The sequence below is a fragment of the Glycine max genome, chromosome 7 (genome assembly GCF_000004515.6).
Source record: "Glycine max cultivar Williams 82 chromosome 7, Glycine_max_v4.0, whole genome shotgun sequence".
Lineage (NCBI taxonomy): Eukaryota > Viridiplantae > Streptophyta > Magnoliopsida > Fabales > Fabaceae > Glycine > Glycine max.
The window spans coordinates 9,697,272-9,722,819 of record NC_038243.2 but is presented as its reverse complement, the minus strand read 5'-3'; the positions used below and the strand labels follow the sequence as shown (position 1 = coordinate 9,722,819).

Genomic DNA, 25,548 nt, shown 5'->3' with positions numbered 1-25,548 from the left:
TATTTTTTATTTCGAAAAATTATATTTGTAAATAAATAATAGTCTCGTAAAGGACACGGTTTAAAAAAGAAAAAGAAACGTCTCATACGGATTCGGGACGACATCGAAATTATTGACTGTTAAATGACATGGAAATGACTCAGCGATAAAGACATGGCGTAGATTTGCAAGGGAGAGTTAGGGCCTTTCGTTTACATGTTAGTTGAATAGTTGCTGCCATTTTTATTTTTTATAAAAAAAATCAGCAATAGTTTTAAGATATTAAGTATAATTATTTTCTATTTAATATTTTTAATAAAGTAGTGGAATTTTTTTAGGAGTATTTATAAAATAAATATAACATAGAGCGGTGATATTTAATATTTTTGAGCATATTCCTTGGAATACTTTAGGAAATCAAAAACTAAATGTAAATAGAGAGAAAGTAAATATGTTATTTCACTGTTTTTTTTGGTTATATTTATTATTAAATATTTTATTTCCATTTTATAATAACTAAAGGAAATTTGACTCACATTTAAAAATATAATTACTAATAAAATAATGAAATATTTTAAATTTTGTGGCACATTTTAGTTCATCAATAAAGGAAATTTCTCTCTTTCTCTCTCTCTTTTTTACAAAAGAATGTCTCTCTTGATCATTTATTTTTATCTATAAAATTCAAATTGTCAACTTGCTTAATGAATCACAGTACATATTTACTTGGATCAATATATACAATGAATAATTTATAATTACTATATATATATATATAAATAAATGTTGAGGATAAAATTAAACAAGGGAAAGTAATTGACTGAATTCCAAGTATCATTATTACTCGAATAAATAACTAATTTTCCATCTGGAGCGCATTTTATATAATCCCTGGCATTACGCATTCTTCACGAGTCTCCGATTATTTGCGCATAAGAAAAAGAAGACAAGAAAACCTTATATATCAGCGAAGCGATCGGAAAAAGCGTAATTTCCTTGCTCTTTCCTTCCTTTAACTCATGCAATAATAATTTCCCCTAATTTCATCATTTCTCTTCCAATTAACTTCGATCCTCATTTTATCTCTCTATTTAATCGCAACTCTCTCTCGTAGATTTGCGCAGTGTACTGAAAATCAATCAATCGGAAGCTTCTCTGCAATGGCGTCTCGGAAAGCGATCGGTTTCGTCGGTTTGGATGAGTTGAGCTTGGAGATGGCGGCGAAGGCTATTCGCCATGGCTACGATGTGCAAGCTTTCGAGGTTCGTTTTTCTCTTCCTTTAGAAAATTCTGATTCTGATACATGCATATACGAATATACGATCTCTCTCGAATAGGAGTAATACACCACTCAGCTTCTGTTTTGCGGCTTAGATAAGGAACGTGATTGTTTGCGCGCTGTTATTTCGCATGTTCTGTGATTCGGAGAATTTTATTCGTCGGATGAAAATCCAATGGTGCAGTTTTAAATGCGTGGTTTACGAGATAAATATAATATGTCACTTTCATTTACTACATTCATGGTTCCTTTGTTTAGATGAAAAAAGAAAATTAAAATTTGAATTGATAACAAAATGAAAAAAAGATTAAAAAAATTATTTTTATTTTTAAAAGTCAATTTATTCTTTTATTTTCTTTTCAATTAAATAAAAAAAATTCATAAATCATATTTTTTTTTTTCTCTCCTATCAAAGGAATCAACGTCCTCATAAGATAAAATGCGTGGTTTACGTAGTGATCGCAGACTGCACATAATACGGATCTGATCATGTACAGTAATTACTTTTAAAAGTATCCGACCATAGAAATAGAGGAGGGAGTTTGGTGGGTATGATTTTGATAGGAAATAAGTTGGCAAATTGAGCACAGGGTCTCTCTAGAAATTTATTTTAGGGGGCTGTTTTAAAACTTTTTGTAAGGAGTCTGTTTTTTTTAAGGGAACTCGCCAATGGAATTGGTGATTTGAACACGTGACAGTATCTGGTGGACTCATTGTAAATGGCAAAATATTGTTCGTGTGACAGGTCCCGTCATCGTAACGGTGAAATGATTTTTTATGAATTTTTTTTTTAACTTCAAAGGGGTATAATTTTTCGGAATGTCCGATCCATAATATGTCAAAAATGTTCGAAATTAAATGGAGAATCCCCAGAATTTCGTGGCCCGTTTGAGGTCCATAATATGTCAAAATGCTTGAAATTGAATGAAGAATCCCCTGACAAATTCCCAAAGAGGATTTGGTCAATTCATTTTTCCAAAAAACGCCTCGCTCAAAAATAGGATTTAAGATTAAAAAAATGGGTGGTTGAATCTTAAATCCATTTTTTGGAAAAAATGAAATGACCAAATCTCAAGGGATTCTTCATTCAATTTCGAGAATTTTAACATATTATGAGCATCAAACAAACATTCCTATCAAAAGTTATACCCATTTGAAGTTAAAAAAAATTCCGCAAAAAAACATTTCGCCATTACGAATGACGGGATCCACCACGTGGACAGTGTCTCGCCATCTCCACTGGCTAGTCCAAAAAAAGTTTGGAAACAATCCCCTTTTAAGAATAAATTTATAAAAGAAGCCTGATTTGATCAATTTGTCAAATAAGTTATCAACGTGGCCTGAAACATTAAAGTTTCAATTTTATTCAAACTAAATAACTTTATATTATTCCTTCCATCATTGTTGTGTTAGAAAATGTATACCTTTATATATTATAGAATAGATTTTTTTTATAAAATTTAATTACAATATACAGATAGTGCAAAGTTTTTGCTGTGTCATGTATTATAAGATTATTTTTTATAATAATTTCTTTAAAAGTTATATTTTGAATGATTTTTAGTTAGTTAATAGTATAAAAATAAAAAAATCTATACAACGACGATATATAATTTTCATCTGAAGAAGCAAAATATACCATTAATAAAACGAAAGCCACATGGGCTGACTCTTCATAGCCAACAATATATAAAAATTAAATTCTTTTCTATAATAAATCCTTTCCAAAACTATATTTGAATTAATTTTTTTCTTTTAAAAAATATTCAAAGATAATCTTAAACTGGTATTTGAGTTTATACATTGCATACAGCAATTTTTTTATATAATTGAAATTATAATATTTTTATTTTATAAATTATATTATAATTAAATTTTATAATAAATAATTTTAGAATATATAAATTACCTTTTGAATTTATAATAAATAATTTAAATTATATTATCTTTAATTAATGATATTTTAAAAAAAATTATTGTAAATTAATTTAGAAGAAAATATAAAAATAATTTATTTTATTTATTATATTTCTTGATATCTTAAATGAATATGTTTAATTTAAATTTTAATTGGAAAAAAATAAAATACTGACAAAATCTTTTTCTAAAATTACATATTTTTAAAATATAAGAACAAAATTGCATGTTGAACAAAATAAGTACTGAAAATTGTGTTTAAGCTTTTTTTTAGTCCAACGTTAATATCCCATGGTGATACATGGCGTGGAGGCAACTATTTAAAATTTGAAGACAACTTTCTTTTGAGTAAATACTTCATAATAAATTGAAAATATAACTAATTTTTACATTTTCAATTACTAATTAGATAAGGTTTCATTACTATTTTAATTTTCTGATTTATTTTTTAGGTTGAATCTGATTTTCTTACTTAAGGTTCAATTTGGTTCTTATTTTATTTGTTAGATTCAATTTGTTCCTTTTGTTTACTTAAGGTTCAATTTGGTCCTTATTTTATTTGTTAGATTCAATTTATTCCTTTTGTTTTTAAAATTTTTAATTAAGTCTTTTATTTTTTTAAAATAGGTTTAATTTGATTCCATTTTTCTTCCATTAACTTCAAACATTTTCAAAAGATGAGTTCAAACTTAGTTTTAAACGGGAACCAAACCTGTATGCGCGCAAGGGCTATGAATGAAAGTACAATAGCATGAACCAACCTGTGGCCTTCTTTGTATACTTTACTCGATCTCGGCAGTTAATCCAACCCTCATTCTCACCAATCTAAACTTTGAGGGAAGTGATCCTTGATTTGCTTCATAAAATATTTGATGAAATGCATTTGAAAATGGAAATGTCCGTGAGAGGGAAAGAAGTGTTTGAGGTCTGTGATATTTTGAAATTTATAAAATTGAATATATAATTAAATTTTTGTTGGGTAATTAATGCTCTCACAAGTAAAACCACCACACTCACAAAATATCGTGAGAACACAATAAAAATTACGCCATAAGAAAAATAATAACAAGTACAAGAGTTTAATGTAGTTCGACACCTCTTATCTACATCCACGGAACCGTCTCAAAAAATATTTCACTATCACAAGAATGATTATAAGATTGTAATCCACTCCAAATAGTATATCACTCTACAAACCCGAATACTACACTCAATTATTACAAGCAATGATAATACTCTCACATAAAGACATTTTTTTTCCTCAACAAAATGACTTTGTTTCACAATCTCCCTTCTCACACACTTTCTCCTTATGTGTTGTTTCTCCATTAAATCTCTTCTCTATTTATAAAGAAAATTGTCACCAACTATAATAAATAAGTTCTCTTGAAAGTTGAAATAAAAATGACTTCCAATGCATTAATTCAACTAAGATTCATCTAGTAAAATGTAATCTTTCACTTTGCATTTAAGTCATATAAATCTTAGTGATAAAAATTCAATTCCCAATATGCATACATCTTAACTTTTGACTTGAAACTTTACAATTCTCCCCTTCAAGTCAAAAGAGAAATATACTTCGATCAATTTGAAAGCGAAGAAACTTCCCCTCCAACGGAAGTATCTCCCAACACTTCTACAACATTAGAAAACTTCATTTTCTTCTTCACTTTCCTATCATAGTTCCTCTTTAAGGCTTTTTCATTCAAATAGAAAAGGTTACCTTTATTTTTTTGTTCTCGCAACATAAGTGTCTCCCTTTGTACACCTTGCATTCCCTCTTTGAACCAACATATTTGTACCTTCGTGATGTCTTCTCCCCCATCTTGAACCTTTGTGTGCTCCCAGCCAGAGCTCTGATACCACTGTTGGGTAATCAACACTCTCACAACTAAAATTATCCACACTCACAAAAGATCATGAGAACACAACAAAAATTACATAGTAGGAAAAATAATAACAAATACAAGAATTTAACGTGGTTCGACACCTCTTGCCTACATCCACGGAATCGTCTCAAAAAATATTTTACTATCACAAAAATGATTACAAGATTGTAATCCACCCCAAATAGTGTATCATTCTACAAACTCAAGTACCTCACTCAGTGGTTATAAAAAATAATAACACTCTCACACAAAAATATTTTTCTCTCAACACAGTGACTTTGTTTTACAATCTTTCTTCTCACACACTCTCTCCACATTTGTTGTTTCTCCACTAAATCTCTTATTTATTTATAATGAAAATTATCAACAACTATAATAAATAAGTTCTATTAGAAGTTGAAACAAAAATAACTTCCAATGCATTTATTCAATTAAAGTTCATATAGTAAAATACAATTTTTCACTTTGCATTTGAGCTACCTAAACCTTAGTGATAAAAATTCAATTTCTAATATGCATGTATCTTATCTTTTAGCTTGAAACTCTACAATTTTGAATTGTTGTTTAAAGGATGGAAAAATTAATTTTAGGACTTTGAGTTGAACACCCAACAAGTCAACAACTAATTTGGCATAAGTGGCCAAGGTAGTAATTTAAGTTATGCTTCAATTTATGAGTCTACTTAAAATAGATCCTTGTCAACAAAAAGAAACAGTTAAATATGTTAACAGAAAAATAAGCTGCACTCACATATGTGGGATTTTCCAACAAATTATATCAACACATACGCATTTGAACGTATTATCATAAATGATAATACATTGACATTTCTTGTGCAATTTTTTTTCTTTTTGATGATTTTCTTCCCCCAGTTTTCACCAATATGCACATATCGTCTTTAAACAAACCATGATACAGAAGTATAAATTTGTCTGAATGAAAACAGATCTACAAATTAATCCCTGTTAAAAATATTCAAATACTAACTTCCATTGATTTATTGATCAGGTTAACACAAAACTTCTCTTGATTCACAGCATTAATGGGAATGCTGTCAAGAATATGTTAAAATGTGATACCACAAATGTAATTGCCATTTAGCAAAAAATGAGTTATTGTCGGGCATGAAATGTTGACATGCTAACTTGTGGCAATGAATCAGACATCCTTTATGATTATTTCCTCCCATTTGTTATTGCATCTTCTGTTATTAGGATTTTACAGCAATCTATGTTTGCTTTTAATTTGTTCAGCAACAACCAAGCCTTATGACACTAAGTGAGTTTGCTTTTAAATTGTACAATTGAAATAAATTGTTCTGTAGATAAATGATCCCGTCATTGAAGAACTCGTAAAGCTTGGAGGAGTTAAATGTCCAAGCCCTTCGGAAGCAGGGAGAGGTAAATTAATATTTCAGCTTATGGTTGACTGTTTCATAAACTATAGTTCTTTGCTCTGGTTTGTTGTAGCAACCCATAAAAATGAGTTAAAATAGATATAATATGTGATATTATTCAAAATTTAAAATTTATGTACTTTTGAAATCTTAAAATCAAACGTTGGTTGTAAGTTTTTCTTTTCTTCCCTTAACTGGAGGCATAAAGCCAAAATTACGCTAAAGGAATGCTAATAACAGAGATAACCATACATTCTTCTTCTAATATGCGCTAATACCTTATCGTGGGATACTAAAAATATTATGCACAGAACTCATACTGCTAGCTTGATGGGGAAAGCCAGTCTGCTAGCCAGTTTTCTTCATGCAGCGTATGCGTGAAGTTAAGGGTCCAAATTATATACTTTTGAAATCTTAAAATCAAACGTTGGTTATAAATTGTAGCATTAAAATTCAAAAGTATCGTTTGAGCGATTGGGCAGCACCTGTCATCAATTGCAAGCTAAAATTTTTCCACTGTAGAAAGAATATTTGATTTATGCATGGCCATAACCTACAAAAGCTGAAGCTTGTATGATGGACCAGTTGGGGAATTTCCAAGTAAACACTTGGGCAAAATGCTTAATTCCTACTTTTATAAACTTAGCAGGTATATTGAATTCAACTTGAGTATTTTGAACTTCCTTCTGATGAACATGTATCAGTAACAATCTGCTTTGCCATATTTCATGTTACTTGGAGTTCAACTTTCTTTGTTTCACATAACTTTGCAGTTAATAACAATAGGTCATATAGAGAAAGATATTTCATCAATTTATTATTAGTATTTTTAAATGTTGTTTGTCATTATTTTCTCTCAGAAAATAGGAATGGAATGATGTTGTCATTCTAACTGTTGCACCGGTGTTATCTAATACATTGACTCTACAGTTTACGTAAATTACACTGTTACATGATTTTCCTGATGCATATATTTTTCTATCTCCCTTGCAGATGTATCAGCTTTAGTTGTCCTGATATCTCACGTTGATCAAACTAATCATCTTATTTTTGGGGAGAAGGGTGCTTTGAAAGGTCTCTATGGAGCTTTTTGGCATTAAACAATATTTACTTCCAAGGATTTTGGTTCATGTAAAGAATATTCATTTTTGGGTTATGCAGATCTAAAATCAGACACAGTTCTTATTCTCCGTTCGAACATATTACCATCATTTCTCCAAAAACTGGAAAAGGATCTGGCAGGTAACAGATGCCTTGATATTTTTGGCTTTATATGATGCTTGATTCTTTGTAAAAAGGAGTTCCAAACAAATTATTTTTTATTCTCCCACTTTCAGAAGGTAGAACTAACCCCTTGATCCTAGGAGCAGTTGTAATGTAGTTGATCATTAGCGGATACGAAGCTGTCACCTTTTTCTTGTGTCATAGATGACATTATCCTAGAGAATCTTTATTATGAACAAAGTAAAATAACCTTAAAAGGTGGTCTCTGGTTTGAAATGTATGCATACAGCATGTTTACGACAGGGTAAGTACCTGTATAACAACTTCCAAATATGGTTGTTAAGCCCATGCACTGGATTATTTAATTTAAAATTTTCAGTTTGTTAAGTTATACTGAGTCCTGCGCTTGTTTTCCTCCTTTTATAATCACAGCATCCCTTAAATATGTGGTTGTGGATATCATTGGTCACTTTTAACCAAAAAAGAAAGGAAATGTCACTTTTCAGTCTAGGCAACTACTGGCATAGCAGAAAAAAAAAAGTCCCAGCAGTTTGTTGCAGGAGCACATTGCTTTAGTTGATAAATAAATCATGCAATTTTTTTATGGAAGCTCCTTATCTGTGACGGTGACTATAAGTTGACGTCGGACTCAAAAGTTATTCATACAGACTTGTAATAAGTTTCCATGTTTGTTTTTGTGGCATATTCTACCCGTCCCCTATTGCATAAGTAAGAGTGGCAACTATTATTTCATTTACTTTTGGTAATGGAGTTTTTCTTTCATCTATCAACAATATTCATTGTGTACTCGATCTACAAATATTCTAGAATGATATCTTCAAGGTTTTGTTTTGGGGGGAATTTAGTGATAGGGTTATACTGCCCAAAATTAACCATATTTGTTTATCATGTAGAAATTCACAAAATAGCTTATGTTGTTGATGCATATGTCTCTTATGGGAGATCCGATGATTTGAATGAAAAAGTCACTGTAAGTTATAGTCATCATATTATTTTATATTTATAATTTCTTGCGTAAGAAACATGTTGCATTGACTATACTTAGCTAGTATATGTTGTATTGACTATTGTTACTTAAACATTTAGATTGCATCATCAGGAAGACTAGATGCCATTGCAAGAGCACGGCCTATTCTTTCCGGTAATTATTTTAGATCTATTGAGTTACATAGTTCTTGACCATTTTTATTTAAATGTTAATTTATTGTTGCCTTTTGATGACAGCAATGTGTGAAAAGCTCTTCACTTTTGAGGGTGAAATTGGTGGTGGCAGGTTTACTCCGGTCTTGCTCTTTCGCAACCTAATTTTACCATTACATAAATTTCTTTAACTGCATCAGTTTTATTTGACCATGCCTTGCTTTTCTTTCCTTCCCACGAAATGTAAAAATACATGTTTATTAATTAAAATTATAATCGTAAGATACTTTATATTGGCCATCCCTATCAGAAGTTACAGTTTTAGGCTGCTGTGTTCTGTTGGATGTGTTAGATTTATTAAATTTATTACCCTTTTCCATTGCAGTAAGGTTAAAATGGTTACTGTGATGCTGGAAGGCATTCATTTTATTAATGCAGTGGAGGCTCTCTCTCTTGGTGCCAAAATTGGAATTCATCCATGGATAATCTATGATATAATTTCCAATGCTGCTGGAAATTCATGGTATGTGTTTAGTCAACATGAAACAGCTAAACTCTACAGTAAAAATGCCAACACATACGTACTCTTGTGGATGCTTTGGGCTACATTTATTTACTTTTTGTTTGAAAAAGAAAAATTTTACAAGGCAGGAAGGCTGCCTATAAAATATTTTCAAAATGAGGCTTACTGCTATCACAACTTTTCTTTGTTGTCTATAAACCCAAATGTTCTTTTTGTTTTGCGCTGAATTCCAACAATAAAAACGTGCTATCTACTATTCAATGTAAATATAAATGTTTTTTTATTTAAATGATGCCCCCTCCCCCTCTATAACTGGAAGGTGGAAATAATTTCATCTATTTTGTAGGGCGTTCAAGAATTATGTTCCTCTTTTGTTGAAGGGAGAAGTTAATCATCAAATTCTGAACACTTTTGTTGAGGAGTTGGTAAGATCAATAGAGATCTGAGGCAGTTATATATTTCACTGCATTTGGGCTTGTTAAATGGTTATATCAAAACAGAAGTAGTATGCCATTGTTTGATTAATTATACTTTTATTGTAGAAACCACAGTTGTGGACTTATAAAATATTTTCTTATGACCTCACAAAGAGGAAAATTTCAAATGGAAACAATCTTTTCAGATGGTTTCTTCTGGCTAAAATTGCTTTTATTTGCCTCACCAGAGGAAAATTTTCAAATGGAAACTATCCATTCAGATTTTTTCATCTGGTTAAATTCTGTTTCCTTTCAATTCAACTGATATCATGTTGATTGTAGTCTTTGCATGTTCTCATGTCAATCCTTTAAACACAATGTAGTCCTTATCAGTCGGAAGTTGTTTATTTGTTTTTTGTTGGAAAAGAGTCGATATTTATTAACATGATTCTTGTTTTCAAAATTGACATTTTTCTTGCATCATAGCAACTTTGTGCGTGTGTGCACATAAAGCACTGCTATTCTTGTTGTTTTCATTTTCGTTTATTTTATTCTTTTTCAAACACTATAATGATGATGGAATTTGCTTTGTTCAAGGAAATCATTTTGAATATGGCCAAGTCACTTACTTTTCCACTTCCAATTTTGGCTGCTACTCATCTACAACTTATTCATGGTACAGAACTTGGTAAACTATACAACACATCAAAATTCAATAAACTCATTTCAGCTTACGTAATTTAGAAAATTCTTTTTTCAGGAGTTTCACTTGTTGGTAGCGAAGATGATCTTACAGCAATAATCAAGGTTAATTGATGGACATCTGTTTGAGCAGTTTCATTCAGTAGTTGTTTTTTGTTTTAGAAGATGTAGTGTTTTTCTTTTAACACAATTTTTTCTTCATCCTTATGACAGGTTTGGGAAAAGGTTTATGGGGTTAAAATTTCAGATGCTGCAAATGCTGATGTGTATAACCCTGAGCAATTGGCATCTGAATTTACTACTGATTCCAAGAGTGGGAGAAGGGTTGGTTTTATTGGCCTTGGAGCTATGGGATTTGGCATGGCAACTCATTTACTGAGTTCAAAATTCTGCGTTGTTGGTTTTGATGTAATCTCCCCAAATCTTAAGCTATATTGCATTAAACAAATAACAAATTTGCTAGGAAATCTGATGATAGTATCTTAATAATGAGTTGGTTACATGCAGAATCGGTTGTATATCTGTGTATGGTCTAGAATGTGGATGTTAGTTTGTTCCAGCAAAGCTCAAACTATTACTTGAATATCATGGTAGGAAGTTGAAATGTATAACCATCTTTTCATTTTTTTTTTGTTTCTAGGTGTATAAACCAACTCTAACGCGATTTTCAAATGCTGGTGGCTTGATTGGAAATTCTCCAGCTGAAGTGAGTAAAGGTAAATTGATATGTACTATGTACCCATAAATATATTGATACTTACATATTGTATTCAATGCTATACAGAATATAAATGTACTCATATTTAGTCTGATTAGTCAAACAATTCCCTCAATTTCTATAATACAGTTGATATAAGCTGCCCACATTAAAAATAATGGAGAAACAGATAAGGAATATGATAAAACAAAACTTCAACAGTTTAGGTATTAGAACTAAGCAATTATGCAAGGTCTTAGAAAAATGAAGGGATTTTAATGGAGGGGATGGATTTTGATTAGATATTATGTTTGGTTGAGAGGAGGGAAGGGGAGGTGGTCATTTTCTTGTAGGGGAGTAAAAATTAGACGATGAGGGAATTTCCTCCCCTCCTAAAAATTGAACCAAACAACCAAAGTTTTAAAAAATCCCTGCCCTCCTCTCCATTTCCCTCCAACCAAACACTACGTGAATGATCCTTTCTGGTGTAATCAGTTGGGCACATGAGCAGAAGAGCAGCCCTGCCTTCTATATTGAACCCATTTACTTCATATTCTCTTTATATGCTATGTTTTTTTTTATATATATATAAGATTACTTGCTAGATTCCTACATCAAGAAATCATTCACATATTATTGCTTCCAGATGCTGATGTTCTCATAATTATGGTCACGAATGAAGCTCAAGCAGAAAGTGTGCTATATGGAGAATATGGTGCAGTTTCAGGTGTATATAATGTCTTAATTACCCATATTATAATGTGTCTTTTTAACTGTACTGATCCTTTTTTTCTGCACCATGTAGCTCTTCCACCAGGAGCAACTATTATTCTCTCTTCTACTGTTTCTCCTGCATATGTGAGTCAGCTGGAGCACAGATTGCACAGTATGTTACTCCTCCAGTGAGATGGTTATCTGATCTGTATTTAGTATCTGAATTTCTTTCTTCCTTTCCTTTTTTATGGAAGTGCAAATTGAACTTTGGGCTTGTCAATTTGCTACTTTTGTAATGTGACTTAAATTTTAACAAGTGAATTATGTGCCAAACAAATACAAGGAAAACTAGATCACAAAGATGATTAGCCTAGTTATAAATTCTACAAATAGTTAACTTAAGGCAAACTTGCATATTTTATTAATTGGGTAAAAGTTTCTGGCCAAGCAAGAGAATTACAGCATGTTATGTTTTAAAAATCTTCAAGAGATAAAAGCCATCTTCTATGTTACTGGTGTCATGCAAAATGGATAAATGCACACAATTAGATAAATATAAAGTTCATTTTGCTTCCATTTTTCTAAAATAAGAAAACAACTTTTTGTCCTGTTTGGCCTTCTAGATCTTAAGGAAATATTTTTGTGCCTGAAGAGTTTATGGATATACTTTCCTAGTTATGATCTTAATCTGAAATTTGAATACTTAACAATCAAGTTAGCTTGATGAATTTTTAGTAAATGACTAATGTCAACTCCCATAGTCCCACTTGTGCATGCCCTGATGAGCCATTCAATATAAAAATGAACAGCAATAGACTGCTTCAATCATCCCAGTATGACACACAAATTAATTTTGTTATATAAATCATAAATTAAAACTTCAGCATTGGACAATTCTCTTACCTAAAACACGATTTACTGAATTTCTGTGTTGTGTCTATATTTTTGCATGATTTTATGTACTTGACTAGGAATTTATTGCTAACTCTTAAAGCTCTTTAGGCAATTAGTTTGAGTGTCACAAATGTGGTACTTTTTCTCCCATCAGATATCTTTATTTTTAAGAGCTGGTCAGATATAATATTAGTTTAAATGTGCAAAATCCTTTTTGTTTTAGGATTATGGATGGTAAAAGGTTTCAATTCAAACATTTACATGAAATTGAATGGAAAAATTTCATAATCAAAACCATAAAATTCATTCATTCAACTCATTTAAACTATTTCATACACGAAGAATGCCTGCTTACTAATTTCAGAAAACCACCTCAGACTGATGTGAAGACCATAAATCTTGATCACATATTGTGTATTTGCCTATACCTTCACTTTGCCATCATTCAGCAGCACAGCCCAGATCACTCATAGGAACTATCATGAGAAGTGTGTTTCCTCTGTAAAAGTTTGCACATGATATAAATTTTATATTTATAGAATGACTAAGAATTCAACATGGTATAGTTGATATGTTAATGTAATACTGAACCTTGGCCATGGTTTCCATTATGATGTTTGTAATGAATATTTTTTCTTCATCTTCAATGCTTTTTGGAGTTTATTCCACAGCATGCTTTTGAAGGATGTAGTTTGTAACCATTGACATGATAATAATGCAGATGAGGGTAAGAATTTGAAGTTGGTGGATGCCCCGGTTTCTGGTGGTGTTGTGAGGGCCTCAATGGGAACGCTTACGGTGTGAAATACATCTCTGGCTTTTATTGAAACTGCTTTTTAGATTTTGTGGACTGAGACACTGATGTAATGAATAATTCTCAGATAATGGCTTCAGGAACTGATGATGCTCTTAAGAGTGCTGGTTTAGTCTTAGCAGGTAATAAGTACTTATCATAGAAGTGAAAGATGTTAATTCTAATTTGAATTTACATTAGTTTCAGAAATAACTTTCTAGTTAATTTTCTTTGTAATCAGCCTTGAGTGAGAAACTTTATATTATCAAAGGTGGTTGTGGTGCTGGAAGGTATTTATTAATTTAAATCAATCAATGTTAATTCATTTTGTTCCTTTGACCAATACTGATATTTGTTCTTTATGCATGAAACAGGTAATGCAATGCTAATTCTGATTGAAAGTGACACTGAAATTGAGTGAATGTAGTAACATCAGTTCAAAAGAATGTATAATAACATCAATTCAATATTTATGTAGTGGTGTAAAGATGATTAACCAATTGCTTGCTGGAGTTCAGATTGCCTCAGCTGCTGAGGCAATTGCATTTGCAGCACGTTTGGGTCTGAATACAAGACTGCTGTTTGATTTTATTGCAACTAGTGGGGGAACTTCCTGGTATGTCTCTTCTATGAAGTGATCACTCTGCTCTTTCCTAAATTATGAGGTCACTTTTCTTTTTGTTTAACTTTTTGATCAATTTGTGGCGTTTGTAATCCATATTTTGAGGTTATGATTCTAGTGCTGTGTTTATGGCTATTTCAAAGGAATTTCCAACACAGATTGCTGTCTTTTTTTTGGAGGATTTTTTTATCCTCCTCCAGTTGTATTTTCTCTTCTTGCCTTCTTCTTTTATAAAACACATTCATAGATTTGAATAGAAAATGTTACTGCTAACCTTAAGAGAGGTCTTATGTTTTAGGATGTTTGAAAATCGTGGCCAACACATGATAGACAATGATTACACACCTTGTTCAGCACTAGATATCTTTGTGAAGGACTTGGTAAGAAATAGTCTATTCCCAGCCCTCTTCCCCCGGCTATTCAGCTGGGACATTGGGGGACACTTTATTTAAATGACGTTATAATATTAATTGATTAATTTTATTAATATCTATTTTCATGTACAGGGAATTGTTACTCGTGAATCATCTTCGTGGAAAGTTCCACTTCAGCTATCAACTATTGCTCACCAACTATATCTGGCAGGTGCTGTATATTACTTTGAATCTTAATGACGTATACAATCTTATGTTTCTCTTCACTTCAACCAGGCCATTACTATTGCTGATTTTAATTGAAAGAAGTGAAAAAAGATATTTGAATAAAACTCATTCTACTTTGGGGAAGGAATAGGAAGCCTTATATACTAATCTTAAAGAAGAAATGAAATGGGGGGGGGGGCTGGGGCTGGATGAACTTGTCCATTTGATGGACAAAGGATGGTGCATGTAGGATCTTTTATTCATGATCTTATTTTCGAATGACCGTCTTATTACTTAAACTGAGATCCTGGTAGCACAAATGGTTGGACAACTTGCGGAGGTCTTTCTGCATATGATCCATCTCAGTATGTCAAATGATACATCTTTTCCAACATGTAAATACTGCAATTAATTTGAGTTGTTTGTAGGATGTCTTGAGTTCAAATGATCATGTTGTTATGGTGCCACAAAATAGAAAAATTAAATAGTAGGAGTTAACTATATATATTTTTCAGCAAATGATACATAATAAAAATATGAAAAAAGGGCTTTGTTGGGATAATTGTTTGCTCAAACTTGTTGCTGTACAGGTTCTGCTGCTGGTTGGGGACGGATTGATGATGCTGGTGTGGTCAAGGTATGAACAACTAATGTCAGTTCATAGAACCTCAAGATTTTAATTTTTTTCTGATATCATGAAATCCAATTAGAATGCAATTAACACAATAAAATAACAAATTTAGGCTTTGCCATCTTAACAAGCTTCTTGAAAGTAATGCACGTCCACCTATCTGGGGCTGAAATTTAACTTATTAGAAAAATGGGAATGACAAGGATGAACTTTAGCTCAAGGGGAGAGGATTATCCAAGTTATATTGGTTATTAGGAGTATTTTGACCATACTCCTAGCTAATGGGGGACATCTTAATACTATGTTATGATCTAAACATTATTTGCTTGTGGCGCATGTTTGGTGGTTTTGAGAAAACATTTTTGGATAACATAATAGATGTTAAACATATGCTTCTGTTAGGAACCCAGAATTGAAATGATGAAGAAAAGAATTTTTTTTACTGAATAATATGAAAAGAACAGAAAATAGGAGAGAAAACTCTCCTCCAAGGGTTTTCTCTTCAAAAAGGATTTCTTCCTTCACAAAAAGCTAATGCTCAATCTACAAATGATAAGATCCCCCTCTCTCCTATCCTTCTTCCCCTATTTATATCTAATAAACCCCTTAACTAATAATCAATATCCTAACTGTAGTAATTAACTCCCCCTTCCTCATAGTCCTAACAGCTTATTTGGCAACACAGAAAACTGGACACTTCTTTGGGTTTGATCTTTACAATTTTCCGATCCAACACCTTTTCTTTCCTTTGGTCTTTTATCTTTGACCTCCTTTCTCTTTGTTATCCATTGACCCTGGAAGTTGGAGGGCAGTTCTCCCTTTACCAGCTCTCAATTTTCCATGTAGCAGCCTATATATAGGAATAGGAAGCTCTAGTTACTACTAAACATTAAACTATATAAGGTTTAAGTTTGGGTTCATGGTATTAGTAATAATATGAGTACTCTGCAGAACTTGCTGGTAGAAGGATATCATTATATTCTAATGTTGTTTGTCTATTTGGTGATACCTTATTTTCCCCCTCCTTTGCTTGTTTAACTCCCATTCACTAATCATCAGCAATGACAGTCATCAGTTATAAATGTTGGAAGTCTCACATAGCCTGCCTCAACTCTTGAGGTGCAACTTGTATATCTGTTGGACAACTTCACTAATGTCAATTGGTTTTAAGATAAAATCTAACAACTATTTTGTGTTCCTACTCTAAACATTAAAATCTGAAATTTCATAATTTAGTCAAGAAAATAAAAACATTAGAATATACTCTTCTCCTCCTTATCTCAAGATTCTAGAATCCTTATTTACATATGATCAAAATTTGTTCAATGATAAACACAATGACTGGACTGGAAATACTTAGGAGGCTGTATCAACTTTTGCACAGGTTTATGAGATGCTAACTGGCGTTAGAGTTGAGGGAAAACTCCAGGCTCAAAGGAAAGATGTCATGTTACAATCTCTTCCACCCGAGTGGCCCCAAGATCATGTTCTTGATATACAAACCCTAAAAGAAAGCAATTCAAAAATTTTAGTTGTTTTGGATGACGATCCGACAGGAACACAAACTGTTCATGATATTGAGGTATTAACAGAATGGTAAGTTTATTTCATTTTCTTTGATTATTTCTAATTTCTCGGCAGAATCAATGCAAATCATGTTTCATACAGTACTATCTCAAACCAAAGTACCAAAGCACTGGTTTTTCTTTTAATTAGTGCTATTTTTAGTCAATTTCTCATTTAATAATAATTTTTCATCATGAGATTGGAATTGAAAGCAAGATCTTCCTGAAGAAAATCTCAAGTTACATGTTTCCCTGCAGGACCATTGAGTCGCTGATTGAGCAGTTTAGAAAAAGTCCAAAATGCTTTTTCATTTTAACAAATTCCAGGTCACTGAGTTCTGGCAAGGTAAAAATCTTAACCCACATGCACCAACGAATCCAGGAATTTTTATCCAGTTAAACAGGAAAATACACTGCTATTTTGTAAGAAATCCAATTATAACCATGGATGAAATTTTGAATAACTCGATTTAAAGGTAAAGTAGGCCACAAGTGTATGAGTTACAAATAGGAGGGGGGTCAAATTTTATTTATTTTATTTGTAATATTTTTAAAGAAAAAGTTAATATCTTTTAATTAATTACTTTAATGATATTCTTTGTTTGGCCACTACAATTAAATTAAATTAATTACTTTAATGATGCTATTTGTATTTGGCCACAACAATTAAATCAACCTAGCTCCACCATTTGTCCCATTGTTGCCCTGCAAATGGAAAAGCAAGCTATTGAAGTACAAAGAAAAAGTGTCTTCATTAGTGACATGCAATATTTGAGCTGGATAAAGTTTTGAACTGTAATAGAGGCAGCACTTTAATTATAAGTACCATACCATAAATCACCTAACAAACTGGAGTTCAAGCTACTGGATATTTCATCAAATTCTATCAAGTTCATAAGTTTACGGTTGATCTTTGGCAGGCCAGTGCATTGATAAAAGAGATTTGCAGAAATCTGGACGCTGCAGCAAAATCAGTTGACAACATTGACTATACTGTAGTTTTGAGGGGAGATTCAACTTTACGTGGCCATTTTCCTGAGGCAAGGATGATGTTTTAGCACAATAAGCATATTTTGATCAACAATATTGACACTCTTCAATTTTCTAAGTGACACTAAATTTTTGTGTACAGGAAGCAGATGCTGTTGTTTCAGTATTGGGTGAAATGGATGCATGGATACTTTGTCCCTTTTTCCTTCAAGGAGGTCGTTACACTATTGAAGACATACACTATGTTGATGATTCTGATACGTATGTCTTTACACTCATGATCTAGCTATAAGGAATTATGAATGGATACAAAATTAGAGTCTTGTGTGTTTAACTTTTTGTCTGCAGGCTTGTTCCTGCAGGGGACACTGAGTTTGCCAAAGATGCTTCCTTTGGCTACAAATCTTCAAACCTGCGTGATGTAAAACTTCTAATCCCTTTATTGCCTAAATCAATGTAATTTTTTATTTTTCATAATTTGGACAAATTGTTAATTTTGAGATGCTTTTTATCCAAATATAGTGGGTAGAGGAAAAAACAGATGGCCAAATACTTGGAAGTAGTGTTGCATCTATTTCTATCCAACTTTTGAGGAAAGGTGGTCCAGATGCAGTTTGTCAGCATCTATGCAGTTTGCAGAAGGTATACAAATAAGAGATATAGTTAATGCATCTTAGTTTGTACATTTTTAAGTTCTAAGAAGAGAACATGTGGCTTTACTTTATCTAGGTAAGAAATTACAAATACGAAGGTATATTCAATCCACTCACCATGATTGTGTCTATTATATTAAGCAGGGGTCAATATGCATAGTTAATGCAGCTAGTGAAAGAGACATGACTGTATTTTCACTTGGAATGATCAAGGCAAAACTTTCTTCTCCTTCATGCTTTTTTTGTCCCTTTTTGCTTGTTTGTTACTAATGCAAATGTTCTTGGACTGTTTTGTCTTATTAACAGGCAGAATTGATGGGAAAACGTTTCTTGTGTCGCACTGCTGCTAGTTTTGTTTCTGCCCTTATGGGAATCATCTCTAAGCCTCCAATATTGCCAAATGATATTGGAATAGCTAGAGAAAGGAATGGTGGTTTGATAGTTGTGGGATCATATGTTCCAAAAACAACAAAGCAGGTGAGAAATGAAATTAAGATTGAAATCTAATCTCTCAAGCATGCCCATTTTCTCATTTAGGCTTATGCTTGTAAGTTGTAATCCACAGGTTGAAGAGCTCAAATTACAGTGTGGTCAGTTCTTAAAAAGCATTGAGGTGATCAACATTCCAAATTTCTTTACAACATTTTTCATTGTTAATTGTTAATTCTCTCATGAAAAGAATGATAAAGAAAGTTTGTTTAGCAAAGAGATTCAGTTTTTTGCCTAATACAATTTTTTTTCTTCAAATTTCATTTCATTTGCTAGTCTAATAGCGTTTTTTTTTTTTTTGGAATAGGTATCAGTTGAAAAACTTGCAATGAGTCCTATTGAGGAGATGGAGGAGGAAATCAGTAGAGCAGCTGAATTAGCAGATGTATATCTTAAAGCTCATAAAGATACTCTAATAATGACCAGCCGAAATCTCATAACTGGAAAAAGTTTGTCTTTCTCCTTTTGCTTGTTTTTCTTTTCTTTCCATCTCTTGCTAAGTTAGAGAGTAGAACTGTTTTAGCATTGAACATCAACTCATTGAAGTTCAAAGCGAAGTATATTGCATTTAAATGGGAGAAATATAATTTTATGTCCCTCAATCTAATCTTGCTATATTTATTTTCAAATGTGCAGCTGCCGCTGAGAGTTTGGACATTAACTTTAAAGTGAGCTCTGCTTTGGTGGAAATAGTGAAAAGAATAACTACAAAACCTCGCTATATAATTGCAAAGGTACTCCATGTTTAAAGGACCCAGTGAATGTGCACTTTGTTAGGATATGGGACGTGGTTATGTCTTTTTTCTATGGAAGGATATGGTAGAAATGTATGATAGAAATGATGGGAGTAGGAAGAGGATGAGTTTTCAGAAAATTGCCACCTTAACTTGAATTGTGCTTATTAGCTTCTTTTCTTACATTCCATGGCTTGCTACAACTTATGCCTTTATATAGGTTACATAGGTGATTTCTACACACTTCTATACTACTTAGTCCTAGAGTCTTCTAGACCCATCTATCATCTACCATCCATCTCTATAATGTTATAGGTGTTTTTATAAGATATTTTTCTACATCCATCACGAAGTTTCTACACACTACAACATCTCCATAGGTGTAGAACTCTCTAGATAATGGACCATCAATTATACATCTTCACTTTTCTAGATTAATCTTCAACACATTTTGATATGAAAAATGTGATATTTCCTTTGTTCTATTGTCCTTTCATTCATTTTATTTTTTTACAACTCACTACTTTATATGGGGTCAATATTGCATATATTACCATTTACCAACAAAGTCACATTGATCATAGCTTTTGGGGCTGATCATCCAGGCACTCCAGGGACACCTTTATCGACATCAATTTTTTAGCTATGTTTTATCATAATGTTGATTGACATGCGATATGTATTGTTAAGGAATAAGTTCATTAAAAAAATTTAGAGGCTGAGAAGTACAATTTGACACTTAGGTTTCAAAAACATTTTTTCTGTTTAATTTGTTACTAGAGATTTTATCGGAGGTAATATTTAAAAACTCTTTATTATGTATAAAAAAACTTCATTGCATTTTTCCTTCTCCATTTTACAAGTTAAATAAAAATAGTTTCGTGCAAATCATAGCCAAAAAACCCAGCCTCATATTCTTCCTTTTTGATTGTGTCCTGAGTTCTTAATCATACACTGAAAAATATAGTACCTTTTTTAGGGTGGTATTACGTCTTCAGATCTTGCTACAAAAGCCCTTGGTGCAAGATGTGCGAAAATAGTTGGTCAAGCACTTGCTGGTATTCCCTTGTGGCAATTAGGCCCTGAAAGTAGACACCCTGGAGTTCCTTACATTGTCTTCCCAGGTAATATTTTTGTAATTTTCAATTTTTCTTTTTCTTAATTACAGTTTCTAACCATATCTGAGTATCTGGTGCTGTAAAATCTATATCTTCCTTTATTCTTCAATATATTTCATCTTATCAAAGATATTTTGTTTCTGGTAGGTAATGTTGGTAACAGCACAGCATTGGCAGAAGTTGTAAAGTCCTGGACTAGTCCAATCAGACTTACATCAACAAAAGAAATTCTTAATGTAAGGATCATTTGGTTCATGGCTGTGCAACTGATTCTCTTTTAAATTTTAATACTGTTTTTCTTTGGCACAAAGAATGCAGAAAAGGGTGGATATGCTGTTGGAGCATTTAATGTATATAATTTGGAAGGAGTTGAGGCTGTTGTATCTGCTGCAGAGGAAGAACAAAGTCCTGCTATATTACAGGTCAGGAACAGTCAGGTCAAAATATTGATTTGTATGTATCCCTTTTCTTTATTGTGATAGCACAAAAACGAGGGGAGAAAAGTGGTTGTTGGAAAGCCGCCTTAATCGAGGACCCTCTAGCCCACCTTAATTGCAGCCTCAAGGATGGTTGTTTAGTCCAACATCGCCCAGAGATATGGCTTAAAAAGAGTTTATAAAGCTTGGGCAGTCGTCACTGTACAAGCCAGTTTTGTAGGATTGAGTTAAGTCCAAACTCACATTTTAAGAATGTCACAAAGCTCATCCTATATTGGGCTCACCTGTATGCCATGCTCCAGGCTGGAAGTCCTAAGCCTGTTGATGAGATTGGTGTAGAATCATAGTCCTAGAGTACTCCTCTAACTAGGGTCTCACATCCTCTCAAAGAAAAGGAAATTTTAATATTTTATAATTGCTCAAAAAGGTTTGAATAAGGCACCTAAAGTGTATTTATAAAAAAAGAATCTTTGATAAATCTTAAATAAATATAAAATCCTAGATAAATTCTAAATAAAGATAAAATGGTAATGCAATCAAAAATATTTTCCTAAAATATGAAATCCTAATTGTATAAAATTAAATTAGAAATCTCAAAATGATAGTATTTTTCTCTAAGAAAGTTTAACATATAAAGGCAAAATCCCTAAAAATAATGAAAGGTCTCTTTAATAAGAGGAAATGTAAATTTTCTAAAAATAGTTTAATAACCTAGTACAGTATTTCTTAAATATGCTTCTTCGTTTTGCATCAAAGAATTAAGAATCTACCAGACTGACAAACCTAGTTGCTAGAGGCTAAGATGGCCTGGCCTGGATGTCTATAACTGCAGAGTCTGAGAAAGCAATTTGATAGTGTGGCTGTTGGGATATGGGTCTAAAGGGATGGCTTCTGTTCCGTTTTCCTTACAATTTATCTGCTGCTTGCTGAGCACTAGTGACTAAAAGACTCTTCAAATCAAGATAGTCAAAGATATTTCTGTAATGCTGCTAGGCAAATCACATGATATACTGTTTAAGTTTTTTCACAATTTTCTCGAGTCTCTACTAATGCTTAGATTCTGTCCATTTTGCCTACAGATGCCTTATTGTGTTTTTTAGACTATCTTTTTCCTTTAGTTGCCTGTTTTTCTTATTTTTTGTGTGTTGTCTTCCCATCCTAGAAATTTGCATTGTAATATAAATTGAAAACAGGAATTTTAAAATTTTCGTTTGGTTCTCTAGCTGATATGTTGAAACTTGTTAAATTCATTTTCTCAGCCTTTCATTGTATAACTCCTCTAATCTCCATGATTAAACCAGTTTCAGAAAATAGTGGAAACCCGACTAATATTATTCACTATAACCAAAGTCCTTTGATTCATATTTTCTTATTTCATGAAGAGTTTTGGATTATTTGTAAAGCCATTATGCTACGTCTTGTTCTTGATTAATTGTTTCATATTACTTCCCTGTATATATGCATCATATTAAAAATGACTTTTTGAACGACTCAAAAGTCTATTATTTTGTATAAAAACTTTGCTTCCTCTAAAATTCTTATGATCTATCTTTACAATTTCAGATCCATCCAGGTGCCTTGAAGCAAGGAGGAATTCCCTTGGTTGCTTGTTGCATTTCTGCTGCAGAGCAAGCCAGTGTAAGTGGCATTATATTTTTAGAATTTAATGGAGATCTACAAAAAACAAAAATGCAAAATTCTCTGTCAATCTGGAACAAGATGTTTGATGACAATTAACAAAGTTAAGTTGTGAAATGATATAAATGATTTTTAATCTTGAAAACCTTAAAAAATTGTGACTTTGTGTTTACAATGTAACCAAAAGAAACTAGTATCGGTTAATAAAGAGGGTGTTGTATTGGAGCAATAGCTATTATCATAACATTAATAGCATGTTTTAGGTAAAAGGAAAGTTTGTTTTTTAAAGAATTGTTTTAGACTTTTAGTAACCCCCGGTGAATACTTACAATCAATACTTATGGGTGTGGAGAGCATAGAGGCCTGTATTTAGGTTTAATAACCAATTAACCACTAGTTAGAGTCTTTAGATTTCACTGCCTAAGCATTCATGTTTCATATGTGACAGGTTCCCATTACTGTTCACTTTGATCATGGAACTTCAAAGCAGGATCTTGTGGAAGCTCTTGACCTGGTAATTTGCATTTCAATCTCAAAAATGATGCAGCATCCATTTGTGGTTAGTTATTTCTCTGTTATCTCAGCTGCTATCTGAATGTAATGATTTCAGGGATTCAGTTCTGTGATGGTTGATGGCTCACATCTTTCTTTCAATGAAAATGCTGCATACACAAAATTCATAACATTACTGGCTCACCCAAAAAATATGTTGGTTGAAGCTGAGCTAGGAAGATTGTCAGGGACAGAAGATGATTTGACTGTAGAAGAATATGAAGCCAGACTAACAGATGTTACTATGGTTGCTATCTCTCCTCTGCACTACTCAAAATTTTCTTCTGTGCTTGTGCTAAATTCATTTATGCTTGTTGCATTAATTTCAGGCATCAAAATTCATTGATGAGACTGGCATAGATGCTTTGGCAGTGTGTATTGGTAACGTGCATGGAAAGTACCCTGCAAGTGGTCCAAATCTGAGATTTGATCTGCTTAAGGTGATAATACATTTCTGTTTGTATTCTTTATGCTTTTATTGGTAAATTCTTTCCCAAAAAAACAAAAATGAAAAGTCCAGACCTTAGCTGATTTTTGTGAATATAGCAAAAACCAGACTTTTAGGTTGAGTATTTCCAATTTAAGAACAACTAGTTAAAAATATTTGAAGATTGGTGTTCAGGAATATGGTGTAACCACTTATTTGTGTATATTTTCAGCATGTTTCTCACAATATTTGTGTGTGCTATTGTAAACACTTTTAAGGTTTGCATTGCGGTTGCATGTTCTAAATTTTGAGACATAAGCATTTTGAGAGTACTTATTTTGCATGGTCCTTTCAATATTCTTCAGCGGTTGCAGATAATATTTTAATTTAACCCATACTTAGGTTTTCTTTTCCATTGTGTAATTTCGACATTCTACCATGTTTAGGAGCTGCATGCTTTGAGCCTGAAGAAAGGAATTTTTCTGGTGCTTCATGGTGCATCTGGTTTGAGCAAAGAACTTGTTAAGGTACAGTTGTATAAATAATAGATTTTGGGAGTTGACTTTAAGTTTTTCTCCGTCAAAGTAACACAAACCTGTTATGAGCATTGAGCTCAAGGTACAGTTGTAATGCGTCTCAGATTTTCCAAGTTATCTTTTATATTCAACTTTTGATCCCTCAAAATAATATTTATTTGTGACCTGCAATGAATTCTTGTAGTTTTTGCACTTTATATTGCTAACCTCATAAGAGCTTCTTGATTCCTGACAGACGTGCATACATCTTGGTGTTAGAAAGTTCAATGTCAACACCGAGGTAAGAAAAGCATACATGGACTCCCTTGTTACCCCCAAGAACGATCTAGTTCATGTTATGGCCTCTGCAAAGGAAGCCATGAAAGTTGTGGTTGCAGAAAAGATGCATCTCTTTGGTTCAGCAGGAAGGGCATAATTCCTACAAATTTACTAGCTAGGATTATTGGTGACTATCAACTTCTTATTATTTTGCTATTATGTTGTCTTGTAGTAAGGAATATCACTGCCTCATGAATTCATTATTTCCTTCAGTTCAATAGATGGTTTCTGAATTTCTTATTTACTTGCCTTGTCCTTGAGGGCAAAGGTTTCCAACGGTAATTTTTATTTTGTAGAATCCCAAAATCCCCGTTACAGTTTTATGATCATTTTTTGAATAGATCCAATGAGTGTTTTTTTTAAAAAAAAAAATTTACCAAGGAGAGATGTGTGGAGATTAGAAAGATGAACTGATGAATGCAAACTGCCCCCTCCGTAATCGTCATTTCTACCAATGGTGGTTAAATCGCCATTTTTGTAAAATAATAAATCAATTTTAAGGTTTGACCTATGGTATATGAATTATAAAATAAATGCAGGAATCTCTTGACATTTTTTCATAATAAAAGTTTTGAATTAATTTTACTATAATTTTAAAGAAAATTTCAATAATGTGCCAAAACAATGTTACAACTTTACCATCTGTAACTAATTTTATGATTAAAAAAAGAAA

General features: G+C 32.3%; 1 protein-coding gene across 3 annotated transcripts; it reads left to right on the top strand.

The window, feature by feature from the left end:
* The first annotated feature begins 808 nt into the window (after positions 1 to 808).
* LOC100779987 (uncharacterized) lies at positions 809 to 25,170 on the top strand. Of its 3 annotated transcripts, none has more exons than XM_006583397.3 (43): positions 809 to 966; positions 1,094 to 1,241; positions 6,389 to 6,464; positions 7,454 to 7,534; positions 7,622 to 7,702; positions 8,599 to 8,675; positions 8,792 to 8,846; positions 8,930 to 8,978; positions 9,231 to 9,368; positions 9,715 to 9,793; positions 10,382 to 10,460; positions 10,545 to 10,591; positions 10,700 to 10,894; positions 11,127 to 11,202; positions 11,830 to 11,910; positions 11,989 to 12,069; positions 13,513 to 13,589; positions 13,673 to 13,727; positions 13,826 to 13,874; positions 14,063 to 14,200; positions 14,505 to 14,586; positions 14,713 to 14,791; positions 15,378 to 15,424; positions 16,803 to 17,014; positions 17,242 to 17,329; positions 17,904 to 18,023; positions 18,116 to 18,234; positions 18,322 to 18,394; positions 18,496 to 18,615; positions 18,771 to 18,839; positions 18,933 to 19,103; positions 19,192 to 19,239; positions 19,423 to 19,564; positions 19,752 to 19,849; positions 20,829 to 20,973; positions 21,115 to 21,203; positions 21,279 to 21,389; positions 22,968 to 23,042; positions 23,491 to 23,556; positions 23,653 to 23,841; positions 23,924 to 24,034; positions 24,468 to 24,548; positions 24,793 to 25,170. In XM_006583397.3, exons 2-43 carry the CDS (start codon positions 1,140 to 1,142, stop codon positions 24,970 to 24,972), a joined length of 4,131 nt encoding a protein of 1,376 aa, XP_006583460.1. In that variant the 5' UTR covers positions 809 to 966; positions 1,094 to 1,139; the 3' UTR covers positions 24,973 to 25,170. The 3 variants fall into 3 exon arrangements, with proteins under 3 accessions (XP_006583460.1, XP_003530061.1, XP_014633392.1); XM_003530013.4 differs by having other exon boundaries at positions 811 to 966; positions 1,104 to 1,241; XM_014777906.2 differs by lacking the exons at positions 809 to 966; positions 1,094 to 1,241; positions 6,389 to 6,464; positions 7,454 to 7,534 and having other exon boundaries at positions 7,637 to 7,702; positions 8,930 to 8,988.
* The last annotated feature ends 378 nt before the right edge of the window (positions 25,171 to 25,548 follow it).

Excerpts from the sequence above, each read along its gene's own strand:
- LOC100779987 (XM_006583397.3), top strand. The coding sequence starts at position 1,140 with ATGGCGTCTCGGAAAGCGATCGGTTTCGTCGGTTTGGATGAGTTGAGC. Across the intron at positions 10,461-10,544 it reads TCATCTACAACTTATTCATG|GAGTTTCACTTGTTGGTAGC; the intron begins GTACAGAACTTG and ends TTCTTTTTTCAG. Across the intron at positions 14,792-15,377 it reads TCACCAACTATATCTGGCAG|GTTCTGCTGCTGGTTGGGGA; the intron begins GTGCTGTATATT and ends GTTGCTGTACAG.